Source organism: Crocodylus porosus, unplaced genomic scaffold, assembly GCF_001723895.1.
Source record: "Crocodylus porosus isolate Cpor-Errol unplaced genomic scaffold, CroPor_comp1, whole genome shotgun sequence".
In the NCBI taxonomy this organism is placed as follows: Eukaryota; Metazoa; Chordata; order Crocodylia; family Crocodylidae; genus Crocodylus; species Crocodylus porosus.
In genome coordinates, this window is record NW_017728949.1 from 60572057 (window position 1) to 60595014 (window position 22958).

Below are 22958 nucleotides of genomic sequence, written 5' to 3' on the forward strand. Positions count from 1 at the left end.
TGAAGTGCTGCTTGGTAAGGAAGGTGGCAGAGGGCACAGCTGAAGCTTCTCAGTATCATACTAGGGATAACTGGGCAGTTCTGTACCTTGGGAGTGACGGTGCATGGCGCTGGGGCAGTGGGCAGCAAGGGAAAATGGGGCAAGCTGCTACTGCTGGGCTTGATGCAGAAGCAGCTGCTAAAAATGACTGTCGAGTGGCAATTTAAAAGCCAAAATTCAGTTGCAAAAAAAGGAGGCAAGAGCATCGACTGACACCTCTCCCCACAGCAGCAACTTCCTTTGGGGGCAAACCTTAGGGTTGATGCTCTGCACTCCCCACATGTCTGGTGCCCAGCTCCCTGGGCTGTGCATAGAAGGTGCAGGGTTGGGGGAGGGATGGGAGTGGAAAGGTGAGGCCCCTGGCTATTTTTTGGCACCTTTCTTCCCCCCCTTCTTAGGTAGCACCTGGTGCTCATGGCCTGCTCACCCACCCCTAGTTATGCTACTGCTAGGGAGGGCTGTGGTGAAGTGTGCCTTACCTAAATCCCCTCAAAAAGATGGGATGTAGCAGTGGGCATGTGCTGATAGTCTCTCATAAGTGAACAAGCCTGGTATCTTGCTGCCCAGTTTCTCTGTACACCGGTTCCTCTGGTCTGCAAGACCCAGGCTGGGTTATCATTGTTTTACAACATACAGCAGTAACATAGGAGTCTATTACAGTAGCAACTATAAATAAATGCAAAAATCAAACAGTTAAAAGGGAAGGCAGAAAGAAAAAGCTTCTCCCCTTTCACCATATTGTAACACTGGTGTGCATATCATACTGCACAACTCTCCCAAGAACAACAACGACAAAGGCAGGCTCCGTCCAGCAGAGCCTACAATCACACCGAGTCACACAGGAGTGTGGCAATACATGCTGCAGCCCTGCAGCAGCTCAATGATTACAGCTTCAACATTTTGACTTAGCTATTGGATGAAATCCAAGAGTAAACTGAGACAATGAACTTTAGCCAGATTGTCCACTAGGATACACAGAGCCACAGCAGAAGCACATCGCACATTCACCCCTGACAGCAGTACTCCATGCAGAATCATCATATCCTATGTATGTGTGATAGGCACCTGTGTGGTCTTGGACAGCATCTATGCTCGGTGCTGGAAAGGCAACTTGGTGCCCCTTGCAGACGGGATGAGCTCTTTATTATTCACAACATACTTTATCTCATATGCAATATATGCTCTTTACATCCCAACTGATGTCCCAAGTCAAAAATGTAAGAGGCTTTGTTTTGCCCGGCAGGTTTTCAAAACTCACACTATATCAATGTATGGATGGAGCCAAGCAATGTGTCCAGAGCAGAAAGCTCAGTTTTGCAGCATCTCTTGTGCCAAAGCGAGCAAGGCCCAAACAAAATGGCAATGAGTAATGATGTGTTTGGATTATAAACGTTCTCCATATGTGGCCTTCTGCAGAGATTCAGAATGCCAATAGTTCACTGTGTTTGTAATGGCTACTTTCTTTTCCTAGCCAGAAAAAACCCAAATAGCATAATCAAGAAGTGCAATTTGCTCTAACTCAGGGCAGGTAAAAATCTTGTCCCACTCTCCCTTATGGCAAGCCAAATGTACAGGAAAACAGAAGTATGTCCTCTATCGGGTATGACATGCGTGCAGCACTGAAAATCCACTCTAAACTCTGATATCAGTCAACCTGACATGGACACATGTAACACTTAAAACAGTTTACATGCTGTTTAAACCTGATGTGAAAAGACCTACAAGCATTGTTCAAAAGTATTCCTAGAAAACTAGTACTATTTTGAACCAGTTCAGCGTTGTATGGATACTAACTGTTCTGTGACATGGGTCTGGTCCAGACCTTCAGGCATCCCACACTGCACTGTGTTCACAGCACCAGAGGTAGATAAACACAGTAACGACTTGTCATTCTGGTGCACAGCCAGAACTCTACTGTCCCTTTTTCCCTCTTTCATTGGGACTTTATAATCACTGAGCTCCCTTGCGCTGCTTGCCCACTGAAAGCTATCTTTCTAATAGCCAGCTGTGTCCTCACTCCCTACTTGACTGTAGCCCCTCATCATGCTTCCCCAGCCCTGGGAACCAAAATACATGGGTCCACGCACTCTCCACCTCACTCCAAGTCTGATTAGCACACTGCAGACTTAAGCTATTGGCAGGATATCAAAGTTTTTTCAGCTCATGTTTAGGAAACAAGGGAAAGCCCTTTAGGTCACCGACCCCGGGACTCCCAAAGCATGAGTGCAAGCACTCCAGCCTCCCCCTCCGCCCTCCCCACCACCCACTCCTGGTATCAGAGCCACAGAATTATACACAGTTGTGAACCAATTCCCAGTCAGTGACTTTTGGGAACTGTTCAAGTGTTATATATGTCTGTAACCCTAGTAGGGCACTTACGCCATGTTTATACTTTTGTTATGGTAGAGAAAGGTGAATAAGGCCCCCTCTAGATGTTACAGGTTTCAGAGGTGCACAAATATACCAGTCACATATTGGATCAGCACCAATAACAGGAAAATTAATATTATTGGCAATCGCATTTTTTCGGCCAGTGCAGCTGATAATGTCACCAATAAATGCTGCGTGCATGTGCACAGCCGCAGCATGCACGTGGCCAGGAGTGCAGCCCAGCAGCATACGGCCAGGAAGTCTGTGGTGGGGAAGAGGTGGGGGGAGGGAAGGGGCATGGGGGGGGAGATTGAGGTCCCCCAAGGTGGGGGAAGGAGTGGTGCATGGGGCAGGAGCCGCCCAGCCAGGGCGATGAATGCAACTCCACTGGGAGTCGGGCAGAGCCATGGGCAGCTTGTCTAGGTGGTATCAGGGAGGGTGGCTCCCCACTGTTCCACACACTCCCAAGGGAGGTATGGAGGGGAATGTGCCCTCCTGAATCCGTGCATGGGGTGAGGGCAGGGGAGCCAGGATGGTGGGAGCTGGGCCATGGCTGTGCTCAGGGCGGGGCAGGCAGTGGCAGCAGTGGGATGGGATGGCTATGGGGTGGGCTATGGCCACCCCAAAATTTGTCATAGCCCACCTGTAGCCACCCCTCCCAGTGCTGCTGCTACCCATCCTAGCCCCACCTGCCCCAAGCTGGGAAGAGGCTGGCACAACCCCTGGCCCTGAGCCTGCAGCAGGCAGCCCACCCTTGCCCTGTGCACTGATCCAAGAGGGCACATTCCCCCTATGCCTCCCCTTGGGATGCATGCAGAAGCATGCAGAAGCCCACCCCCATCCCTCTGCAGTCCCTGGACAAGCTGCCCACAGCTCTGCCCCACTCCTGGAGGAGCTGCATTCACTGCCCTAGCTGGGCAGTGCCTGCCCCTGTTCCTGCCCCACTCCCTCCCTCACTGTGGGGGTGCTGATCCGCGCCCCCCTTCACTTCCCCCTGCCGCCCCTTTTGCCCCACAGACTTACTGGTAGGGAACTGCTCGCCATGGTGCCAGGCTGCATATCATGTATTGGATCAGTAATGGTCAATATGGCTGATTAATAATCAGTTATTGGTATCGGCCAAAAAAATCTTTATCGGTGCACCCCTAACAGGTATTGCACAATTAACTGATTCATTGCACAGTTACTTACATGTCCAAAGTCACTTTCATGCCATAAAAAGCTCTAATCAGTTACAAAGTTAGAGCTCAAAAAGGCATACTAACTTTATAAATGGTTGCTGTCGAGCTTTCATTTGCACGTATAGCAGGGTCTTCCCAGTGGCTGGGAGCCTATCAGGTGACTGGGCTCCCAACAACAGGGTTGCACTATGTCCAGCTGAGGGGGGCACCATGCCATGCCCAAATGAGGGGACTCTCAGCCTCAACCAACTCTGGGTCCCAGCAGCATGGGAACCCAGAGTCTTGCAGCTATGGATACTGGGGGCCAGGACCCAGCTGGAATGGAAGGCTGAAGGGATTCCATTAAGGCAGCAGGGATGAAGTCAGATTAGGAATAAGGACAAGGCAACATGTTATGTCAAATATAGATCCTTTGTATTTTGGACCAGTTAAAGAGATCTAATCAAAGTTTTTCAACACAAGGGAGAGAGATTTTTTTTGGGGGGGGGGGAGATTTTTCCTTTAGCAGCGCAAGTGTTAAATTAATAGATTATGCTGTTCTAGTCCTTGGGGGTGGGGGGCGTTATTTCTATTATTTCTTCAGAGAACCAACTGCATGTCTCCCTGATATAAGCAATTTCTGGAAGTCAAAATTATAGGCTGCAGACATGCTATGTATATGACTAAGAACATTTATTTTAAGGAGAAAGCCCAGTGCTGTATAATGATGTTTTTTGCCAATGGAATCTGCCACAACAAAGACTTCTGCAATGGAAGGAAGCTGCGCTGGAAAGGATAAAATGATATTTTTCAAATTAAAGGCAGAATTGGAAACTTTAATAGGATTTGATAGGAATTTCAGAGATTAAGGATTAGCCATCATGGGACAAGTTAAAAAAAACATTGACTATTTTGTCTTGTATCTACCAACTTGATATTTCTTCTTTTCAGATATTTAAGACAAGCTGCTTATTCTTTTGTTTATGGACAGAGTTAAGATTCCATTCATTTCTTTTATGGCGTTTTCCCCTTTCCCCCTGTTTTTAGTATTACTGTTTTTTTAGTATTACTGTTTTAGTATTACTTCCTGGTCCCATTTTGCTACTATTGAAAAAAGAATGAGACACTGCATAATATGTTAAATCTCCACCCTTTTTCTCCACCAGAGACTGGGACTCTGATAATCTTTGTAGATCCTTAGTTTATTTTTCATCGCCCTCTTTTCCATCTATGTCTGTAACAAACGCACAATCCAACAGGTATCAGAAATACTGGAACATGAAGGTCCTTGCAGTACAATAACTAAAAGCAGTTCACACCCGCTGCATTCATACCACACTATTTACATTTTATATCTCCCTCCCTTTAGGACCATTCCAAATATAACCCAGCAAGCTTCCATCTGAATTCCTGTTAGACACTGCATTAATGATGACAAATCCAGAAATCCCCACTCAGGAATCCTGCAACCTTCAACATTTTAACAACAAAAAGCCTTTCACTTCCTTACCAGGAGTAACGTCAAAATTTAGGACAATAAATCACAGAAACAGAGATGACAAAAAAGATTTCTGAATTCAGAGGAAGGCCACTTGCATGATCGGGGGCAGCAGGGCAGGGCCTACGAGGAGAGGCTATGGGACCTGAACCTGTTCAGCCTCCACAAGAGAAGGACGAGGGGGGATCTGGAGGCCTGTTACAAACTAGTCAGAGGGGACCAACAGGCATTGGAGAAGTCCCTGTTCCCCCGAGCACCGCCAGGAGTGACCAGGAATAACAGTCACAAGCTGGCAGAGGGGAGATTCAGATTAAACATCAGGAGGCGCGACTTCACGGTCAGGGCGGCTAGGATCTGGAACCAACTTCCAAGAGAAGTGGTGCTGGCCCCTACCCTGGGGGTCTTTAAGACAAAGCTTGACAATCACCTTGCTGGGGTTGTTTGACCCCAGTGCTCTTTCCTGCCATGGCATGGGACTTGATGATCTGCTCAGGTCCCTTCCGACCCTACTAACTATGAAACTATGAAACTATGAATTGGGTGTCCAGGATCAGAAAAGTGTTTGTGAACTTATGCTAAGGTGATGCTGATTAAGTCTCCTAGAATTTTTATTGTCTAATTTCCTACATGCTTTTGACTGTTTTCATCCCAAAGGCAGAGTCTGAAATAATTGGAAGCACATTAAAAAAGCCAAAGGCCCTGCACATGAAGCCTTTAAGACTTAAGCTAACACAATATTGGCACAGATGTACATAAAAGGTGGGTCGAAACAGGAAGAGACTCTCTCAATCTTATGAATCATTGAAGAGTCAGTAAAGAGGTCCCAAACCTGAAAAATCACTTTTAAAGTCCTGTTTATTGAAACACTACCTAAGGACCAGTCAAACTGTATATCTTTGTTTTGCACATGAGGCACCAAATAGCATGAGATGGAAGGCTGGTGGCTTTAGAGACATCACTGCTTTCTCCTAGTCTCCCATGGGATAGCTCACCCCAAATACCTCCCCCAAAGGGTTCAGCAGCCAACGAAGGATCACGTCTATAAAACTGGAGAGACAAAAGCATTGCAGGAACAATGGAGTCAGCTGCCAATGCGTTTGGTTACAGCAAAGTTCCCATTCCAGCAAGTAGGCTTCATGCCACATCCTCTATCATCCTGCCAGTCTTTCTTTCAGACTCTCTCATCTGACATTTTAGTATAGACAAATGGTATAATTAAGGCAGGCTTTTGGAGGGCTGGCGTATGCTGGTGATTGGCAATGGAACAGAGCACTGGTGCTCCAATTCCATAGCAAATGGGAGAGGATTTTTGGTTTTTACCCTGCAATGATTGGTGGCCAAGATGAAGTGATTTTGCTAGGGTTCAATCCAACTCTAAAGCTGACAAATACAATAAGGGTCTACCGGTGTTATCAAGGAACACTTGTTATACCTATTATCCCCCTTGCCTGTACCTCCCAATGCTCCATTCAAAATTTTCTTAGCTCTACCTTGAATAAATTGTATAATCATGAGGATTCCCTTTCTCTCCTTCTATTTCCCCTTCTGGTTTTAATGAGTGTCTCTCCTACTTCTGTCAGTGCCAACAAGAAGGCCCTTGCCTACTGCAACTAACAGCGCATTAAGTCACTGTACTCTGCTTCTTCAGCCCAAAGGTGCAAGTGGGGCTGCAGCAGAAGTAGGGAAGGAAAAGGCCAAAAAAGATATTAGAAACAGGTTGCACCTGAACTGGCAACTGGTGTCACTCAAAATTAACCACCAAACTGCAGCTGCATTAGTTGAGGGGAGGGAGGGGAACAAAAGAGGAGGTAACTGCCTAGCACACAATAAATATGGCATTATGTACTCAATAGTCCACGTGCGATTTGATTCACAAAAAATGTAAGCTGCTGCCTCATGTAAGAACAAGTCTGCAATACCAGAAAGATTTAGTAGTCTGATATTCTGGCTCTGTCAGTGGCCCACACAGCACAATTCTTGGAAAGGGCAAAACTAACTCATAACGCACTTGACCTATTGTGCAACACTTTATCCAAGGAGAAACATTCCTTCCTGACCCCCAAGGCAACCTGCCTGTGCCCTGGTGCATGGCATTTGGTTACTCTTCTCAGGCACAGCTACAGCACAAATACTCCTCCAGGGTCATAAAATTAATGACCGTTAATACCGCCCTTTATGGAGAGATAAATGCAGTTGAGCCATATTTCATTAATTGTTTGCTGCAGCAGGTGCAGAGTTTAGAACTACCCTAAATAAGGGAATACTGCTTTTCATGGGTTGTAAATTGACAGTTTTTAATGCTAATGGCTCCTTTTGCATTGTGGAAACATCACTGGATGTCGTGCAATGATTAAGACATGTTCTTTATTCTTTTTTTTTAAATTTAATAGGCCTAATCTTATCCTGATGAAGCTAAACTGGGAAATGGGCTGCAAGCTTTGTAAATCATATAGTTAGCAGCCAAATTTTTTGTGGGCAACCCTTGCTTAAAAAAATGTTGCTGCATTCTACTGTAATGGTCCCAAATCCCTCAGCCTGAAATAGAGAGGGAAAGATCAAGGCAGTGTGGTTTGGTGGCTAGAGAAAAGATTCTTGGATTCTATTCTTGGCTCTGCCATTTGCTTGGTGTAGGAGCCCAGAAAGCCACTTAATCTCTGTGCTTGAGAGTTGCAGAGTGAACACGGGCGATGCTCCTTGCCAGTGTTGCATTCACTTGCATGTGTCACTAAGACTTTTTGGGGCACATCCTATGATTCTCTGTGTTCTGCTCTGATTCTTTCTTTCTGAGCTGGGAGAAGATGGCGGTCCTTCTGGAAACAAAGAGGGAACTGTAAGGAGACACCAGAGGCTGTCTTCACTGATGGGACTAGGTCTGGGCTGTCACTGCACAGAAGGTGGGGTCATCTACCCACATGGAAGCAGTATGTGAACTTCAGCATGTACCTGAGACTGGACCAGGCAGGTTGGATTGAAAGCACTGCTCAGAATGAGTGCACGGATGGCACTGGGATTGGGGCAGCACCCAAGTCTGCTCTGCTGTGATGACAAGCCCTGAACTTTCCTGCTAGTTAAGATGGGAATAGGAGTACCACTGCTACACAAAGACAGATGTCCTGTTTCTGTGGAGGACTTTCATGACTGGAAATCTGATTTTTGCCCCTGTTCATTCTAAAGCATTTCAAAATTCTCCAAAAAAGGCATAGAGCTCTGACTCTGCAGTGGGCTATCCTAGCACCATAGACCATGTGGAAGACATGCAGTCCCCAGCACTCCACCAAGGTAGGCCCTTGTGGGACCATATGAGGTGAGAAGATAACAAGGGAGGGTTGTAAAACTGCAGACAGGCAAGTAGGGCTCCTCAGCAGAACTCTGCCTGGGCACCGTAAAGACATTCATCACAAAGAAATCATGTTGGTGAACCAGCGAAACCCAAGATGAAGCATCACAGTGCTGCTGGCCTATCCTAACATGAATGCCTATTCAGCAAGCTCATAGGAATATAGAGTTTGTGTGTGAAGAGTTGATTTCAGTGGATGGAAAGGATGCATTACACTATAAATAGTAATGCTTCTTATACTAGTGCTTTCAATCATTACTATAGAACATGAGAGTTCAGTTTTTTTAATATAAGAGAATTCTTAACTAGAAAGAGGGCACAAAGCTAGGGGTGCACTGATAAAGACTTTTTGGAGCCAATACCGATGGCCAATTATTAACGAGCCATATTGGGCAATGCTGAACCAACTGCTGATATGCAGTCCAGCAGCTTGGAAAGCAGCATCTGTCTGGTAAATCTGCTGGGGGGGAAGCAGCAGGGGGAGGAAAGAGGTGTGGGAGGGGACAGATCAAGGCCCCTGCGGTGAGGAAGGGACTGGGGCTGGGGCAGTGGCAGCCCCCTCTCGCCCCACACATAGATCTGGGGTGCACATGCCCTCCATGCCTCCCCCAAGGGTGCATGCAGAGGTGGGAGCCGCCCCACACCCCAGGATGAGCCTCTTGTGATTCCAATCCATGCTCCCCTCCCAGCTGGGCAGCCAACACATGCCCCAGCCCCACGCCCTCCCTCACTGCAGGGGCCTCGATCTGCCCCTTCCCTCTTCCCGCCTCTTCCCCACAATGGACTGACCGGCTGGACACGGCTCTGTGAGCTGCCAGGCTGGCTGCACGCATGCTGCAGCTGCGCTCATGCCCACGGCATTTGTCGGCGACATTATTGGCCACATCAGCCCAAAAAAGCCAATTGCTGATAATGCCAATTTTCCTTTTATCAGTGCCGATATGATACGGACCAATATATTAGTGTACCTCTACACAAAGCTCATTTGCTTTTGGTGATGAGTCGTAACTAGCTCTCAAATTTGTTATAAAAATGGCTGTACAACCTCATAATGTAACACTCAGGGTCATTCAAATTAGATCAAGAAGTGGAAGCCAAAGCCACGTATGGGGAAAGCAAATGACATGAGGTCCTACCTAGGCTTTGAATTTACCAGGTTTTAATCAAGAACACCCAGACACTGCTATGTCTGGCAATTCAGAGATATGTATTTGGAATTTAAGGCCAGAAGGGACTTCTTTGACCTTCTGCATAACACAGGCCATAACACTACACCCAGTAATTTCTATAGCGAAGGGACTTGTTCTTCACTGCTGACATCTGAACACTATGAAACCCAGTAACTTACAGATGAACTGTAGCATATCCTTCAGAAATGCATGCATTCTCAATTTAATGCTGTCAAGTGATGATGAATTTCCTTCTTCCCTGGACAAGCTATTCCAATGATTAACAACATATCAGCTAGGCTGACAGATGAAATCTCACCCTTGTGGCTTTATTTTCTTCCATTAGTTGCTTGCAGGGGGGGAAGATGCCAAAATTGTATGTATTTATATACATGAAAGCAAAGAGCTTAGGGCAATCACTATTCTACCTTAATGCATGAAAAACTGGGACTTATATTCACAGCTATAGGAATTTTCAAAAGTTTTGTTGAACAAATTTTGAGGCAGAAAATCCCCCCAAATCAACTCCCTTTCAAGGACAACCTCAGTTTCCTTCTGCTTCATATCTCCCATATCTCTGGGCAATTTCCTTCAGCTTTTGTGCTTTTCTTCATTTCTAACTTTTGCTTCAACTTATTTAGCTCACTGTTGCACTTCAAAACACATGCAAGAAAAGAAAAAAACAAGAGTTTGATGTTGGGCCTCTCTCTTAATGAGCCTACGAGATCATCAGTATATCAACTTTATATCCTGTCTTGGAGTCTCAAAACGTTTGTTCTGTCTGATAAGATACATTCAAGTGCAGAGAAGCTCTTTGAAGAAAATCTCCTGTCTAGCCTTTTTTCTAATTTCTTTTTTAGATAAGGTCTAGTTTAATATTTATATTGTGTGATGAAGCAGAGTATTAGTAACAATCCATCACAACATCTGTAGCCTATTTTTCCTTGGGTAAAAAAACCTGAAGAACGTTCAGTAGCTACCATTATCACTGTATCTTAGCAAAGACTGTCCCAGGGAGCCTCTAGAACAGAAAGAGCAAGATCACAGTAAACCATCTGGTGAGACATGCATATGGCACGAAGGGTGCAAATTGTTCTCTCACAACTATTGCTTTTATTAAGCAACAGCGTAATGCCAGAGCTCTTCACAGCTGCAAGGTTCCAACAGCAGAGGACTAGAACCACAGGTAAGACATCTGTCTGACACCCCTATCCACTGGCGACGCGCAGGGGGTGCACACAGCTGCATGTGCACTCCCTGAGATCAGCTGTGCACCCCCTGGAAGTGCCAGTGTGAAACTGGAAGCGCATTTCAAGTTTCTCCGCTGGCTCGGCTATCGGCTGCTGGGAGACTACCCCTCCCCCCCCAGTTGGAGATTAGCTGCTGGGGGAATGCCTCCCTCCCCACCATCAGCAACCTGGTGCCCCCCCCCCAAAATCAGGAGGGGCTAGTCACCCATGCCCCTACCTAACCCCATTAGTTATAAACAATGGCAAGTTTGAACCCCATATTAAGGCCTCCGACCACAGCATGTTCTAAACAATGAGTTGTCCAGATGGGAACATGCTAATTTAATTTTAGCCAATTAAATCATTGCTTTATGTAAAGTTCAGCTTCTTTGTGCACGATAATAAAGAGACAATGTTGTGCTCCGTTACTTTTGCCTCTCCGTTATTGTGTAGATCAAAAAAAAAAAAAGAGAGAACTCATAACTTAGCCCTTGACCAGCTTGGATTCCAGGAAATTTGGAGCTGATGTACAATGACAATGACTACCTGCTTTATGCTACAGCTGTACCACACACTTCCTCCCAGCTGTGTAAGCTATGAGATCATACTAAGGTTCTCCAAGACCAAAGGTAGCAGTGAGGAAAAAACATGGAGCAATGGCTCTCCATGCCTGGCAAATACTTGAACTGCAGTGGGTTGTGGCTGCAAATATACTCCCTTTATTTAGCACACTGTGGGATATACCAGTACATAATGTTTGATGCATGTGGTTCTTTACATGAACTGCAATAGTCTCTTGATAAATGAAAACTGTAGTCTTAATTTTCCTTAATAGACAGGAAGCACTTTCTGTCACCATAGGAATAATTCATCTACACAGCATATGTATGGGATAGGCACTTTTCCCATTTTAGAGAGAGGGAACTTGAGGCAGAGATGGTAAAAGGTTTTGGCTGAGCTGTCATGTCATCATGCACTAACTCAAGAGCAGAAATGGAACTGAAATGTATAAGAAACAGGTACCCAGCTGTCAGCTCACTCAAAGGCCAGCTCTTTGGAGTAGCAAATTATAGACCTTCATTATGGCTGTCCACACTACAGTTGCTGGTTGGATTGTTTTATATAAGATAAAAGAAAAAACTTTAAATTTGATTCTGCTGGTATTTCATCCTGAAATCAGCACTGGATTGGGGCTAGGAATGCCATTGTCAAGAATTCCCTTTGGTCTAAAATGTATAAACATCAGCCTCCCACCCCTTTCTTTTTAATTCAATAATTAGGACCAGAGCCTGGAGATAAATAGCAACTGCCCTCCAACTTCTGAGTCACTGCACGCCACTGGAAGTAACTGTAGACTAACCATAAAGGCCTGTAGGCAACAATTAATCTAAGTGCAAATCTATGAATTAAGATTTAAAACACAAATAGGGAAAAAGATTTGCCACATCTCATGCTTTAAATTTGATTTCAGTTCACAGTTATTTCCAATTACTGTGGAGCTTTGAGCACCACATCAGGAACAGGATGCCATTGTCTTAAGTGTTGCCTGCAGAAAAAAAATGAAAAGTCGTTGTTCCACAGGCTAGGGACAGAAGTTACACATAAAATGGTTTAAGTGCTCATAAACTGGTTTAAACCTATAACAGAACATAAGTTCAGTGCACATAAACCAGTTTCAAAATGGCCGAAACTGGTTAAGGTAAACTTGGTTGAATATAGTAACAGACTTAACTGATTTGGGTCAAACTGGTTTAGGGAACATCTGTCCTAGACCCTTTCCTGGTTTAAGTTAAATCAGAGTCCACCAGCATCCCAGCATGCTTTTCAGCCCTGGGCTGGGCTGGGCTGAGCTGAGCTGGGCTGTCTGCTCCAGAGAGCAAGGCTGGCCCTGCCCCTCTCCTCCCTAGATGGAGCTCCGGCTCATTGAGAAGGAGGTGGAGACTGCAGCTGGGAGACAGCAGTGTCTTCCTGGCCTCCCCCTGCCCCACCCTCCCCTCACCACTCGCTGCTCAAGCAGGAATGCCCCCCACCCTCCCACAGCAGGGACCCTAGCGACACGGACCCCAGCCACCAGCCGGCATCTGGTCATGGTCATGCCATCCCCATGCTAGCTAATGCTGAGAGGTGTCTATGTGTGTGTGTCTCCAATTTCATTGACAAAGGCAGATGGAACAGTGTCCACTTAGAGCTTTTAGGAACTAACCACAAGTCAGCTGGTAATGTCCCTCTGTTCTTCTTTAAAATGCTTAAAATGCTTTGCAAAAAGCTGTTTAAGAAGAGCTTGAACTAGTAAGAGAGAGACTTTGTTTCCTTGAAGGGTTGATAAGCTTTGTGTTCTGATAAGCTCCCTGCTGGCTGCTAGCTTGCTGTCAGTGTTCAACAGGGGACAGAGAGAGGTGTGAGAAATGACCTGGTTTGCAATGAATGCGTCGGTTTGCTTCAGATAGTATGAAGAAGCAGGGAGAGGGAGATTGAAAAGCTCAGTATCATCAACAGATGCACGCACTGCATGCAAGCAGTCCTCCCTCTCTGCCCCCCAACTTTGCCTCAGAGTGCTAGCCGGGGGCCAGCAATACTCCCTGACCCTTGAGCAGCAAGCATGGGGGGAAAAGCCTGGAGGGGGCTGCTTCCACCTCCCCTTCCAGCTACACCCTGGTTGAGGACTGTGTAGGCCGGGGTGGGGGTTTAAACCTCACTGTGGAAGGGAAGGGAGGGCTGCTCTAGCACCCCCCAGCTCCTAGCCACTACAGACATGTGCCTGCATTTCCTGAATCAAAAGTGAATGTCTATCCACTTGCAAATCAGTTCAATCTCTGCAGGTGAGACTAACCCGCAAAGACTGAATCAATTCAGACTTGGGCTTTTTGAATGTCTGTCCCTAGCCACAGATTCTGCCATCTCTAACAAGGAGCAGTCATGGAAAAGGAGCAGAAGCGCATGGGAAGCATACATAGAGCAGGGGTTCCCATAGGTCAGCTCTTGTGCACAGCAAAGGAGTCTCAAGCTTGGTTATTAATTTTGAATTTAGAAATAAACTAGTTTCCATTTACACTATTTGACGGGAAATTAGTTTCTGCTGAAACAAATATTTACACAAAAACTGTCTCCTTTTATGAAAAGCTTTGACTTCTTGCCAAAAAGAAATGCAGAAAATCCCCTTCTTGGTTTTTGGTTTTTCAGTAAAAAGTTCATATTTTCCAGAGAAATATTTTGCTTGAAGTTTTACGCAGAAAACTATCCATTTTCCACCTACTTCAATAGAAAAAAAAGTAAGAGAAAAAAAAAATCCAATGCTCCTTACTGCCCCTCAGGTTAATGTCAATTTTTAAGTCATGAATTTTCTAAAACCTTACAGCAAGTTCCTGATTCCTGCCTCTGTCAGAGATCACTTCATATCACTTAAAAAAAATGAGGATTCTGGTTGGTTTCACTCTCCTACTGTCAGCAAAGGACAAGACAGATGGTGGGAGAGAAGAGAAAAGTTTTCACTCTAAGGAAGACAAGCTACATTGTACCTTTTGGATGGCACATGAGGTTTTATGAAGAGGCAGTTTTGGGGCAGGCAAGGCTGACAAAGAAATAGGAACAGATGTTCAGCCTTTGGGCTCCCACTCCTTGAGCAGAGCTGTCTCCTGGGAAATGAGGAAAGGTTGAGATTTCTGGAAAAAGGGACCGCCTGGCAAATGTGTGATCAACTTATATTGGCATTAGCATACATAAGTAAGTAAAGCAAGCAACCATTGAAACATAACCAGACTCCACAACATTCATTTCTCCTCCACTGAAGGACCTGATATACAAAGCCCCTGACATTTGGTATCACCCAGCAGGGCTCACCATTGGTGCAGAAATGAACACGGGTGCCATGAGGAAGGACAAGAACATATTTCACCAGTTTCTTAAGTTTCTCAGGCCAGCAGGACACATCAGATAGACACAGTAGACCAGCAGCAATGAAACAAAAAGCCCCTTGTCCACTTCTTATGCATTTCTTACCTTCCCTTCAAACCTGGCTGTGCTGCCCAGCTGCACCCGGATGTTCCTGGGAGGCAGAGTGAACGCAGGAGCTTCTGTAGGGATGGAGGGGCTGAGGGGCGAGGGCTCCAGAGTCAGGGAGGTTTTGGAGATTCGAGCTGATGTCACCAGTTTTACATCCCCCATGATCAGAGCTTTAAGGAGAGAAAGAAAGAGATACCAGAGGTAAAATATAAGCTGCTATTATTGATTATCTATATTATAGTAGAACACTGACGTGCAGGCCTGATTGTACTAGGTGCTGTGTTTGTACATAATAAGAAACAGCCTCTGTGCCAAGATGACAAATATTATTTTTCCCATTTTACAGATGGGGAGCTGAAGCCTGGAGAGATGAAGTGACTTGACCAAGTCACACAAATAGCAGCACAGCCTTGAATGCAATCCAGGTCCCAGTCCAGGGTCTTGCTGACACAATCACCTCCCTCAACCCTAACAGAATTGCAACAGCTCACTTAAAGAGGATATTTTTACAATGTGACTTCTTAATTTCCTTGGCCTGGATTGCATGAAGATCAATAGGTTTTAAAAGCACAGCCAGTGTTGAACAAGTACTTCTGAAATAGAGAGAGCTCTGTTTGCCTTGGATTTAAGTTACATATATGAATGTGGAAAGTCTGATTTTTCATACCAAAGAAATATCTGCCTCTTTCTCTCCAAAGGAAAAGCGCTGTAGGGACACAGGGGATGCTTGCTTTGCAAGCATTCCAAGTCTCTGACTTTCTGAAAGTCTGTCTGCAGCCTGGGCAGGAGGAAAAGCCAGAAGATCAAAAGGCTAGAGGCCTGCATGCAAAACAGCTACTGAAATGGCTTCTTTAAGAGATTCACCTTATGGACAGTAACTTCAAAAGCAACTCTGTTATGTCTGTGCTTTTCCCACTGGCCCACTGTGGAGAGAACAGAAACCATACTGAGCAGGCAGGTATTACTGGCATTTCAGCAGGACTTGGGATTGCCAGGGCCCCATCCTGATGCCAGAACCCATCACACCATTGGGAAATGGAGTTCCTGCCCCATAAAGCTGATGATATACAGTAATAGGATGCAGTGGACCAAATGCGTGTTGGAGGGAGGAGGTGTTAGCTTGTCCAGGGCTACAGTTGATCAGTCTACTGAAGAATACAGAACTATTCAGGTGTCTAAATCATAATCTGGTATCCTACCCCTTACGGCAGGACTCTGCATGTCTAGATTTGTTTCTGGTATCAAATATCACACTTCTACATGCTTCCACACCATTCCCAAGCCTTGCAAAGGAACATACAACAGAGAAGCTGCCTTTGGTTGTATGCCTTATTGGCCAAGCTTTAAAGAGGCACGAGGTTGAAAGCTAGTTATCTGAGGAACACAAGTGGCACTTCCATTATTGCATCAACCTCTGCCAATTTTTTCAGTTATACAATCCCATTTTCTTCTTTTATCTTGACTTTGGGTTTTCAGGTCCCCTGCTGCTGTGTGAAATATTTATAAAAACAGAGAGAAGTAACTAAACTGTGCAGGGGAAACAGTAAGAGACACACTCTGCAAAGTACAATCCAACACAAAACCAGATGGGGACAGAAAAAATAGAGATGAGATAAATGTTTTTCTCTCTAATCTCTTTCAGCTACCATGTCTTAGGAGCTACTCAGAACACCAACAGGTAAGAGTCGTCTGGACAGAAGTGGGATTTGGACACTGCTCGTCTCCATTTGCCATGGTTTTCCTGGCTGCTGAAGGCAGGAATTAACTGTGCTATAAACAGTTCTGCAACAGCTTGCTTCAAGATGGGGGTGGGAAAGAAGGGAGAATCTAGAGCATCACTTGCTAAGGCAGTTTAAAGTATGGTTCTTCCCAATTCATCCCATGCTTTGGGGGGGAATACATGCTGTATCCCACTAGGAAGAACAAGGTTCAAACATGGCTGTAGCACAAACAGGATAGAGTCCTTAGTGATTTAGTCTTTTTCTCATTACTGCGGCTTACTCCTTCCTACTTCACTCCCAGCAGATGAATCTGTTCAGCTCAGTGTTGCCAGGTCTTAAATATGAAATTATTGTATTGGAAGCTCAAATTACCATATTTTCTGAAAGACTATCCTACACTGAAAAAAAAGGAAGCAAAAAAGGCTTCTTCTCTTTTAAATAATATCATGTTGCATTATGCCATTATCATCACATCCTGTCCTACTCTACTTGACACTGTCCACTATGAGGTTTTGTTTAACTCTTTCTCCAACTGGTTAAACTGAATTTTTGTCTATGATTATTCTTTTTTGTTTGGTTTGTGGTTGAGGTCCGTGTATTGTAAATCTTCTGCACTTTATTTTGCAACTTACTGTATTAGGTACATGCCTGGACTTTACAAACGAGGCACGCACATTTGACTTTCTATTGATTTAAGACCGTATATAGTATAGCATTTAAAATAAAGCTCTTAGGATCATACAATGAGATTTAGTTATGTGATCGTTATACAGTTGTTTTAAATTGCTCACTGTAAGTCTCCAGTTAAAGATACATGGCAAATATTACTCACCCTCACTTTAGTCCCTGTCAAATTCCAATTCCATGCGAGTGAGAGCTGGTGCAAGACCACGTAATCAAGTAAGGTAGTTCAGTTCTGATTGTCAGTGGAATGACTTATGTGTTTGTTTTTTTCCCAAATTGAATTACATAAAAACATTACTGTACATTTTGAACACTTTTAATATAGTCTAGCGTACATCACACAAGGGTTGAAATTATTGTACAAATATGGTATTTATCGTACACCTGGCAATGCTGGTTCAGCTTTGCAGCATTCAGAAGGGTTATGGGATTGACATGCAGTGGCTCAAGTGCTGAAGGAAGAGTGCTTCTGTCTGTCTGTCTGTTGTGTAAGTGGGAGGTAAACCAGGAATTATCATCAGATTTTTTTTTCCCCCTGGGAGGAACTCACAAAATATTTTAAAACAAATATCTGTTGCAAATGGGAAATCTTTCCCAAAAAAAATCATTTGTCAACGTTGGGGCTATTGGATAATTAACATGAAAGCTGAATCATTAACCACTACATATAGGCTGGTCAAATAAACTGTTTCAGCTCGTAACAAGAAATAATTCCTAGGTATTTGTCTCGATAACCTGGCACATGCATTCTTCAAGTCCAAACTCACTAGGAAGTGAATTATTAATGTATACCACCAGATAGAGAAGAGGTGATATTAAGCAACTATTTATCTGTTAAAATCAAGGAAAAAGTCAGCACTATGCATCATTTTTCACCCCCCCCTCCCCAAAGTTCCCTTTAAGTAGTGGTCCCTGAGAGTGCCACCTCGGTCTGGCATGGGACATTTATCGAAAGGGGCTGGGGGCCAGAGGCTGGGGCCTGGAGGCTGAGGGCTGGATCCGAAAGGCTGGGGGCCGGAGGCTGGAGCTGGGGGCTAGAGGCTGGAGCTGGGGTCTAGGGCTGGAGGCTGGGGCCAGGAGCTTGAGCGGAGAGGCTGAAGCTGGGACCAGCAGGGAAGGGGAAAAAGGCTAAAGGGCTTGTCTCCCAGCTTCCATCCAGCCCTCTGGCCACTGCCGAAGGGAAGGGAGAGGTTGCTCTAGCACACCACAGCTTCTGGCCTGGGCTACTGCAGGCATGAGACTGCATTTCTGGAATCAAGAGTGAATGTCTATCACTTGCAAATCGGTTCAATCTACACAGTTTAGACTAACCTGCAAAGACTAACTTGATTCAGGCTTGGGCTTTTTGAATATTTGTACTTAGCTACGTGACTTAAAAACTACACATCCTACTAATTCATAATGCGACTTGAGGCCCTTAATCATTTCAGAGGTTTTGTAAATCCCATCCTAATAATCTACATTGTTCATACTGCACAGCTGGCTTGCCTGGTACTCTTGAAAAGCAGTATGATCGCTGCCCGTAAAACCTTATCTAAACTAGTATGAAACCGACTGTGTGAGTGACACCCATTTTGTGATTTCCAGACTTTTTACAGACTTTACAAAGTCCTTATTGGGGCAAATCCCAGAGTAATTTGATAAACTCAGTTCTTCAGTTCATCAATGATCAAGACAGCTCTTCAAGACTGCACCAATTCAAGAAAGGGAAGGCCATGGTATTACAAGTACAATACTGCAAGAACCAATTCTTTAAACATGATTGGAATGACTCATGCCTCCACTTTACGAATGAAACAATCTCTTGCATTCCTTTTACCAAAGAAAAACTTCTTGTGCCCCATGAGGGAACCTCATGAAAGGCAATGAAGAGCTGTAGGCTTCCCAACAGGCTTTATGGATGGACAATCCTTAACAAATTGAGTAGGAAATATAAAAATGTTAGTTTTGGGTATGTGGCCTGTAATTCTGCCTCTGTTACTAAGCCACACCAGAGTCCATTTACCATATTTACTTGCATACCACATGAAACTTTCCTTCCAAAAATCTGCCCTCCAAAACTAGCATGTGTGTCTTAAGCTAGAAAGCTGATTTTCTTCACTGGAATAGAAGTATGAAGACACTGTGTTGCAAAACAGCTGCCAGCTTCTCTTTTAGGAAACAAACAGGAGGGTGTGGAGTCCAGGCTTAACCCTTTCACAGCCACTCCCAGCTTGCTGGCTCAGAAAGAAGCTTGTAGCTATGTTCAACACCATTTCTCCCAAGAAAAGGCCAAATCTAGGCCATGACTCTGGAAAAATATTTTTTCCCCTACATTCTGCCTTCTAACAGCAAGGTGTGTGTCTTATTTGGGGCTGTACAGCATGTGAAAAAATATAGGCATGCTCTTAATTTCCCCCTCATTAAATTTTGCATGAAACTGGCTGATGTTCTAAGTTGTGATTAAACAAATAAAATGAAGTCAGCACTACTGCAAAAGGAGGAGGAGGAAAAAAGAAAGGCTCTCAAAAGCGCATCCAAGAAAATAAAAATATAACCAAAGGCCAGCTTCTACTACCCGAACTCAGAGAGAATAGGTCTTGACTCCATGAGAATTCAGTGGGAACACTATTGCTGATCCTGAGTAAATCTGAAGAATATGGCATTTAGTCTTAACACTCTGAACGACGTGTGTTACTTCATTCATCTGGGTGAAATGCTTTTGTCTGACAACGTGTCTATCTTTTCTAAACTGGTAAGAAACAGACAGTGCAAGTGACACCCATTTTGCGGGTGTCACTTGTGGGTGTTTACTTGCATCTGTATCTGAAAGGGAAAGCAAAAGGACCCACTAGGAAAGTTCTCCATAGCAAAATGGTGGACTTTTAATTGAGCACCTATACACGTGCTGAACATCTGCTCCGACATGCGCTAATTAGCTCGCGTTGGAGCAGACTCGATTAATAGAGTCTGTTGGAGCATGCTATTTAGCACACACCAGCAGCCTCCATGTCTTGAGTATTCAGGGTCCTTGTGCTTCAAAATGGTGGTGGGGACACTTTAACTAAAGCTCATCCAACAAGCTTTAGTTGAAGCTCCCCCACTGTTATTTTGAAGCACAGGACGCTGAGTACATGTGACGCTGTGGGCACATAATTACAGCAGTTCTCAGAGCCACTCTAATTAAAGCAGCCCTTCCCTCCACCCTGGAGCACATGTAAAGACAGCCGTAGATGTATCCATTATATGTACAAGGAATGAAATCTCTTAATTTTAACACCTTGTGTAGTAAGAAGTAGAGGCTGAAAAGCCTTACTAGGCCAAATTCATCTCAGTTAAAAACAGCTGAAATGCAGGAATTGGCCTAAAAGTTCCAGGCCATCCTCTCAAACAGCAATCAGCCATAACTCTGCATTCTCCTTGGCTCTCTTCCATCCTGATTTAAATTATAATTAAGCTTCTCTAAGTTCTGTCAGGAGAATATTTCATATCACAATAAGGACTTTTTTTTCATTATACTCTGCATTTTGCAGTTGTCTTTTACTTAGTTTCATCTCATTGGTTCCTGCTATATCCATTAGATCATAGGCCTCACCCCCCTTTTTATCATTTACTTAATATAAATTCTTATATATAGACATATCAAGCACAATTCATCTTTCACTTAGCACATCTTTCATCAACTATCTTGCTGCAAAATCAAATTTCCGCAACAACTTACTTCAGTAAGAGAGGTGCTCAGAAGCAACTGTAGTGTTCTACATGAGCTATACAGAAGACGTCAATATTTTTGGTCTCTGTTGCGATCACTGTTAATGTATTGCAACCAGTCCTTTTTTTAAGACATTTTTTCCATTGACATATTCTATATTAAACACGGCCGTCCCTTTATGAAAAAAAGAGTTTTGTGACAATTGAGACATAATCCTTATATGAATATATGGATTTGGTAATCAGGTAAATTCCAGAATATATCCTTCAAATCTGATTTTCAGATACTGCTGACAAATGATTAGCAGAATGGTCTACTTTTTAATAAATTAGTTTGATACTATGATGTCATTCATGGAAGTGGAGGGACTGTCCTTGGAAGATACTTGTCTATATTTGTCAATAGAAAATTTAGAATTATTACCTTCTACACTACAGAATGTGGCAGAGACCAACAACAAAAATGAGAGGTCTAGGGAAAAAAATGATACCCGTGGAAAAGTTGGAAGAATTTGGCTTATTTATTCTTAGGAAGACAAGACTGAGGGGGATTTGATAATAGTCTTTAAATATGCAAAAGGCTGTAATAAAAAGGATGGTGATCAATTGTACACTATGCCCATAGGGGACAGGGCAAGAGGTAAACTGCAAAGAAGGACATTAGGTTGGATGGGTGGTGCTCAACCTTTGACTCTGTGTACTAGATGAGTGGTGTGAGGCTGGTCTGAAAGCTGCCTAGAGCCCTGCACATCAGGATCAGGTCGCAGGACCCAGCACTGCCCTCTCCCACCCTGTGGGCCAGCATCAGGCCCCTGGGGCCCACACCACTCCCTCCCAGACCCCAACACTGGAACTGGGCCATAGGGCCTAGCGTTACCCCTGAACGCATACTGGGATCGGGTTCTGAGACCCAGTGCTATCCCACTGCCAAATTTCTGGACCTTTGGGAGCTCCATGGGCTGCATGAAATGGCACCATGGGCTGGATCTGGACCACAGGCTGGGGGTTGAGCACACGTGGGTTACACAGTAGGAAGAACTTTTTATGAGGACCGTTAAGTGCTTTAATTCAGTTGTGTAGAGCAGTGGTCTCCAAAGTGGGGTGTGCGCAAAGATGATCCATTGGGGTGCAGGAAGAAAATATTGCAACTTCTATTTATACTTATTTTTTACCTAAAAAAATAAGAAAGAAATTAAGCTTTACTAATATTTAATATATGGATTGACACTGGCACCCTCACTCGGTCCATATGTCAGATGGTCATGTGTCACGTACGGTATGTGAGTAGTACATGTATATAATTTATAAATAAATAAATATACATATATTGGGGGTGCATGCTCAAAATATTTTTACTAATGAGGTGCACAATCAAAAAAGTTTGGAGACCACTGGTCTAGAGAAACTGTAATATGTCTATCACTGGACATTTTTAAGTGCAAGTTAGACAAGGATTTGTCCAGGATGGTTTAGATTTAGGTCACATACAGGCCTTACATTTCTACCAGGAGAACTGCCACACCCCCAGTAGAAACTACAAGCATGCAAGTGTTTCTTCAACTTCACCAGGAGAAACATGCAGGTGTCAGCCTGGAAGATTTGCCTTGCAAGAGAAACTCTCACAAGAGTGAACACTTGTTTGTTCCCCTGCTGGTTTTGTCCAGAAAGGGAGAGGAGTAGCAGCTACTGCTGCTTCCTACTAGGACTGCCCTGGTGGGGCACCAGGTTGGGGGTTTTGCCCCGCTGCTTCTTCCCCTGCCTTCTCTGTCACTCCCCTGTTTGGGGAAGAGGTGGGGGTCTTTGCCATGAGGTTTTCTATACTCTGTTCCCAGGTACTGCAGGCGCTGGTATTTCCACAAGGCACGCAGGGGGAGCTCGCTCACTTTCAGAGCGATTCGCTTGCAGAGGGGCTGTTCACCTCTGACTTCCCAGAATGAGTGTTCCTTTTCTGGGAAGTGTATGGAGGTCTTTCATAGATTCATAGATGCTAGGGTCGGAAGGGACCTCAATAGATCATCGAGTCCGACCCCCTGCATAAGCAGGAAAGAGTGCTGGGCCTACA

General features: G+C 44.5%; 1 protein-coding gene across 2 annotated transcripts in view; it reads right to left on the reverse strand.

Annotated features, from left to right (window-relative positions):
• MYLK (myosin light chain kinase) overlaps positions 1–22958 on the reverse strand; it is a 345718-nt gene that overhangs the window by 218970 nt on the left and 103790 nt on the right. For both annotated transcript variants that reach the window (XM_019554015.1, XM_019554016.1), the window contains exon 2: positions 14799–14971. In XM_019554015.1, coding sequence (XP_019409560.1) covers positions 14799–14971 — 173 coding nt within the window. The remainder of the gene's footprint in view (positions 1–14798; positions 14972–22958) is intronic.